We start from the raw sequence: 5,720 nt of genomic DNA on the forward strand, positions 1-5,720 counted from the left end.
ATCAGTGTCGTTTAAGTTAACACTTTAATCTTTAGTGTATAGGCTAACTTTGACAGCACTCTATACATACATGGTACATAATGTGTATACATTGTAAATGTGTACACACACACTTATATAAATATACAAACCCTTTCCAAAAAGTTTTAAATTAATGGAAAGGTTATATATTCACTTCCAGTATAAATAAACTTTTCCATGATATTCATATATTTTTATATTCTATTTTTTTTTTTTTTTTTTTTTTTTTTTTTTGGAAAGGGCCTGTACATAAGTATACACTTTATTATATACTATATATATGTGTGTGTGTGTGTGTGTGTGTGTGTGTGTGTGTGTGTGTATGTGTGCGTGTGTACAATAAATATACTCACTGTACTTAAGTAGAAGTGCAGATACATGTTTTAATTTAAAAAAAAAAAAAAAAAAAAGGCAATATTTAAGAAAAAATAAAGCGCAGATTCTGACATGTTTACTCAAAAAAATAAATTTATTCCTTCACCTTATTAATTTCATAAGACTGGGGAATGTGTGTTTTTCCAGAAATCTTTAGGTCGACAACTTTGAAAATATCTCTCAAATAAGGACATTATTGGAGAATATTTTGTTTCTCTGTTCATTTTGAGCTTCGTCTCTTTGTTAAGAGTTTAAAAAGTAGTCAAAAATAAGTATTTGTAAGCTAAGTGCACGTCTGAAAGTCTACTTAAGTACAGTAACTAAATGTTTGTATTTGTTACATCCCAAAATGTTAGAAGTGGTGAAATGTTTCGTTCTGGCACAAACATAGCAGCCTCCAGGCGGTGATTGGTCCTCTCCCTAAAATGCGAAGTTTATTTTTTTTTTGTATGTTTTTTGTTTTGCTTTTAATACAGGGAGTAAAAGTGGTCAGGAAAAAACTAAGAACAGATACCTGAAGAATCTACTCAAGTACAGTAACGAAGTATTTCGTTACTTCGCACCACTGTTCACGATTTTGGTGATGAAATGTCTCGTCAAACTCGCAGTTCCAGAGGCACGAACGTAGCAGCCGGTCCATGATTTGTCCCTCAAAAATGGAAAAGAAAACGGGCATTTTGGGGTCTTTTCTTAGTGCGTGGCCGAAAACTTCATGCGCTTCTGTTTCTGCCTCTGGTTGCAGAACCAAACTCGCACCACGTTCTTTTTCAGGTCCAGCTTCTCGGCGATAGCGGCAATCTTCTCCGACGAGGGCCGCGGCTGCACTGCGAAGTAGGCCTCCAGTGAGCGCTTCTCCGGGGCCGCGATAGACGTGCGTTTGCGCTTCTTGTCACCGCCGCTGAAGATCTCCGGCTTGGCCATCTTCTCGCGCTGCGCCCTCTCCGCCTCCTCCAGCCAGGCCTCGAGGATGGGTTTGAGCGCCACCATATTGTTATGCGACAGCGTCAGGGATTCGAACCGGCAGATGGTGCTCTGGCTCAGGCAGCCCACGCCTGGGATCTTGAGGTTGGCCAGCGCCGCGCCCACGTCCGCCTGCGTCACGCCGAGTTTGATGCGCCGCTGTTTGAAGCGTTCAGCGAACGACTCCAGCTCCCGGGGGTCGGGCTCCGCGTCGCCTCCCGCCGGGCCTCCTCCGCCGCCGCCTCCCACCACTCCCGCGGCGCCTCCGAGGGACCCGTGCGAGGCCAAGCCGTGCGCGTGCATGTTCATGGACTGCGCGTGGTGGTGGTGATGGTGGTGGTGGTGCTGCATGTGGTTGATGGCGCTCATGTGCGAAGCCGTGGAGCACACGTCCGAGCCGGCCATGCCGCCCAGGGAGATGCCGGGCGTCAGGTGCTCCAGCAGGTCGCCCTCCAAGCCCTGCGCCGGCTGATGGTGATGCGCCGGGTGGTGGTGCGAGCTCAATACCGACGGGTGGTGCAGGTGAGCCGACGACGACGTGGGCGTGCACGTCATGCTGGTCATGGTGGTCATGGTGTGATACGTGGCGTCCGGCTTGAACGGGTGGCTCTTCTGGGCCACGATGTCCACGGCGGCCAGGGCCTCGGCCCGCTGCAGGAGCGTCTCGTCGAAGCCGGCGAAGATATTGCCCTGGAGCTGCGGGAACAAGCGAGCCTTTACAATCGCGTCCCGTGACAAATGGTATTTGCATGCACCTTCTCAAGTCGGATTTAGAATGACCAGGAATGTCCCCTATAGTAAATGACGTGTCTTTTTCCCGTCACTTTATGAGGGGAAAAAACTCAGATTCAAATTTAACGGCAAATGGTCATTTAACAATTTAATAGCGACTCGTGAAAACTATCTATACACCTTTTTACAAAATACAAATTATCAAGAAATTTAGGCTTCATCTTTTCGATTTATGCTACATTAAAATGTGCATAATGCTAAAAATGCTCATTGCACAGTGACCCGAAGTGTGTGGAATTGAATGACCCGTCCAGACACGAACATTTTCAAGTTTTATTTGTGTTTACACGCGTTTTTTTAATGACCGGTTCATATAAATGGTCCTTTTGCAAATTGACCAGCCAATATTAATTACATCCTCCATTAATTGTGAAGAGGCTGGATATTGTGAAAGCTAATGAAAATTGTAAAGTACTGTTAAAAGGCAAGCCCATAGAAGACCATTTTAGTGTTAACTGGTGTTAGACAATTAAGCCGCAGTATCTGGAAACTGGCAGTGAAATAAAGAAGATGCCCAAAAATGTGTTAGCAAATAAATACAGTCATGTGATTAATTTGAGAATGAAAGAATTAATTTGCAAATCTTATTTGTTCTAAATTAGTTTAACAACGTCCTTTCTTGTTTTGTCCTTGGAATTTTATTTTCACAGGCAAGTGCAAATTAACGAATTAATCTCAAAGACATACCCGTATATGCTCATTTTACTGTTTAATTTCATTTGCATTGTAGCTTGAAAGATCACTTACACACAAAATCTCACGCTGTTTTGGCAAATCGACATTTTGCATGTCATCTTTGATGTGAACTTTGTTCTCACAACAATTAGTACATTTTGACATACTTGAATTTTAGATGATCAAAATGCACTTTCACGTCATTTTTATGTATAGTAATATTTACAGATAATCTTATAAATAATCAGGCACTGCTAAAAAATTTTACTGGCGAAAAATATCAAACCTATTTGTAATGTAAAAATAAGAACTGTGCGACACAAACTGCAAAATGGGCATCTAACCCAAATAATAACTATTTTTCAAAAGGTATTTTATAAGTGTTGAAAAACGTCCAGACTTGAAAATTAACATTTGAAAAAGAATTTCGAATGAAACAAAAATTGGCACTTCTTTGTGTGTGTGTGGCGTGTTGTGCAACATGTCGCTGCGTGGATTGACATTCATCTAAAATTAATATTTACAACGCTGCTCCCCTCACACACACTTCCTTTTGAATAATTTGTGCGTATACAATGCAAAGAGACAGACGTGAGTTTAAATATGTGCATATCAATAATATTATGAATCGACACACTTTTTCTCGGCTAATTAAGCCAATAGTTTGGTTTATTATTCTCTGCCAGCGGCTGTCAAAATGGCTTGGACGTCTATCGCCGTTAGTGGCACGGAAACATTTTAAGTGAACTTGTTTTCTCACCGATGGCGTGGGCAGGCAGGCCCGACGGATGGCCTCGGAGCTGGAGTGCAGCGGCGTGTACTTGGGTTCATGCAGGATGGGGTGCATGCTGAACGGCTGCTTGCTGTTCATCGACATCATGATGACGACGGAGGTGAGGCTGAGGGAAGCGTCAGTCCCTAGTCCTCTTGTCAACAAATTCAAATGCGAAAAATAACAACAACAAAAAATAATGAAAAACTTCTCAATTTAAAAAAAAAAGTTTTTAATTAAAAAAATAATAAATAGTACAAAGCCTTACAATCCTGCCGTGGAACGGTGAAGAGTAAGCCGGGCCCCTTTTCCAGACACTTTTATAAGGAGAACCCGGGTCGCAAGCCACGCCCATCTTCAAGGCGTCTCAACCAATCAGAGCGAGCCGTCTGGTGTCAAGCCACGCCTATTCGCGTGCCGTTTTGCTGCCAAAAGAGAAGCAGACAGCCAGTCAACCTACTGCATATTACAAATACATTCATTAAAAAATTTGGAAAAATAATGCAAAGACTTAACCGAAGAGAAATTCCAAATATAATATGGGGAAGTTTTTTTTATTTTTTTTATTGCTCAAGTCCGTATAAACTGTAAAACAGAAAAGAGACTTTAATAAAAGATGTGGGTTTTTCCTCATAAATACTTAATAAAAGATATATATAATAAATACACAAATGTAAACATTACAGGGTGGGGTGAGGGGGTTCGACGACAATTGATTATGGTCTCCTGACGGATTTGAATAATTTAGCTGCTCATCAAATGCATAGAGCCTTCGAATGCCTTCCTTTTAATTAAGTACTTATTTGATTATTTATAAAGATAAACGCTCGATGAAAAAAAATAATTTGTTTCCAATCAAAACACTTTCATTTTGTATATATGTTTGTACATTTGTACAAGTGTATGTGTGTCTATATATATACATAGACATAATATAGTGAATGATTCAAAAATTAACTTGATAAGCAAATTGTAATGATATGATTTATTGTCAGGGATTTAATCCATTGATACCAGCCGATTAATCACTAGATCCCACAATTAATAAACAATGCGACCACACACACACTCTCTCACAGACAGAGTTATTTATTCATCTCAGGATTATTAATTGATGTGAGGCGCGCAGGAATTTCCTCCTGCCTGCTTGTGTGAACCACATTCACTTTCATGGCAATTAATGCATTAATTAATCATGCTTCGTTTACTTTGCATGTGTCGTCGTGGAAGGGAGGAGTAGACAAAAAAAGTGGAAGGATGGACATATGAATTTCCCCTTGTGCTAATATTTGCACATCATTTATCACATAATCTTGCATATTTAACACTGATTGTTATGTGAAAATTATTTTTCATGCATTTTTCATATACCTTGTACGTATACAATCAATTGTATTTATCAATTTTATTCATGCAAAGCAGTGGAAGTCAGCACAATAAGGAAAAACCTATACTTGAACATTAGAACTTTGATTTCATTTTGATTAGATGCATTTTGAAGTCAACTGATCAATTCCAAAGTATGTGCGAACACCTGTGCAACCACTTTAAGCTTGTCACTTTTCAATACCTGCATTTGAACAGGGGTTATATATATATTTTTTTGTAATATCCACTGTATTACCGTATGTTAATTACTGTTAACGAGTACACCATTTCTCGATTTTAAAGTCAAAATGGAAGCACTGTAATAACAAATATAATTTATTTCATCATTAACTCATTGGCTGCCTAGACAGCGATAGACGTCCAAACCATTTTAAGCGGGAGGGTGTCATCCGCTGCCATCCTCCCCCTTCAAATAGATTGGACGTTCTCTAGTGATAAACTCACTTAAATTCACAGCAAATGGATGAAAAGAGCCACATGATTTGATTTCTATCATTGTCAATGTCAGTCACTTTTACTGACAATGAAGCCTAAAAGATCTGAAATTAAAAAATTTCTTGAATATTTTTCATGTATTTTTTTTCTTTTTTTGTGTGTGCACAGGTTTGGAAAAAAAGAGCAGTGTGCGGTGTAACCTGAACGAGATGCCCATTGTCCCCGGTGTGCGTGTTCCCTCTCCAGAGGGTTCCCGGGACCCGCTCATCAAAAATACATCAGCCGCCATCCTCTGGGACTG

At 40.3% G+C, this 5,720-nt stretch overlaps 1 protein-coding gene across 1 annotated transcript; it reads right to left on the reverse strand.

Annotated features, from left to right (window-relative positions):
- Window positions 1-318: 318 nt before the first annotated feature.
- On the reverse strand, window positions 319-3,867 carry pou4f4 (POU class 4 homeobox 4). Its single transcript, XM_057821070.1, has 2 exons — window positions 3,584-3,867; window positions 319-2,052 (listed from the first exon to the last, which is right to left on the reverse strand). Exons 1-2 carry the CDS (start codon window positions 3,701-3,703, stop codon window positions 1,087-1,089), a joined length of 1,086 nt encoding a protein of 361 aa, XP_057677053.1. The 5' UTR covers window positions 3,704-3,867; the 3' UTR covers window positions 319-1,086.
- Window positions 3,868-5,720: the final 1,853 nt, after the last annotated feature.

Source organism: Corythoichthys intestinalis, chromosome 18 (assembly GCF_030265065.1).
Source record: "Corythoichthys intestinalis isolate RoL2023-P3 chromosome 18, ASM3026506v1, whole genome shotgun sequence".
Lineage (NCBI taxonomy): Eukaryota > Metazoa > Chordata > Actinopteri > Syngnathiformes > Syngnathidae > Corythoichthys > Corythoichthys intestinalis.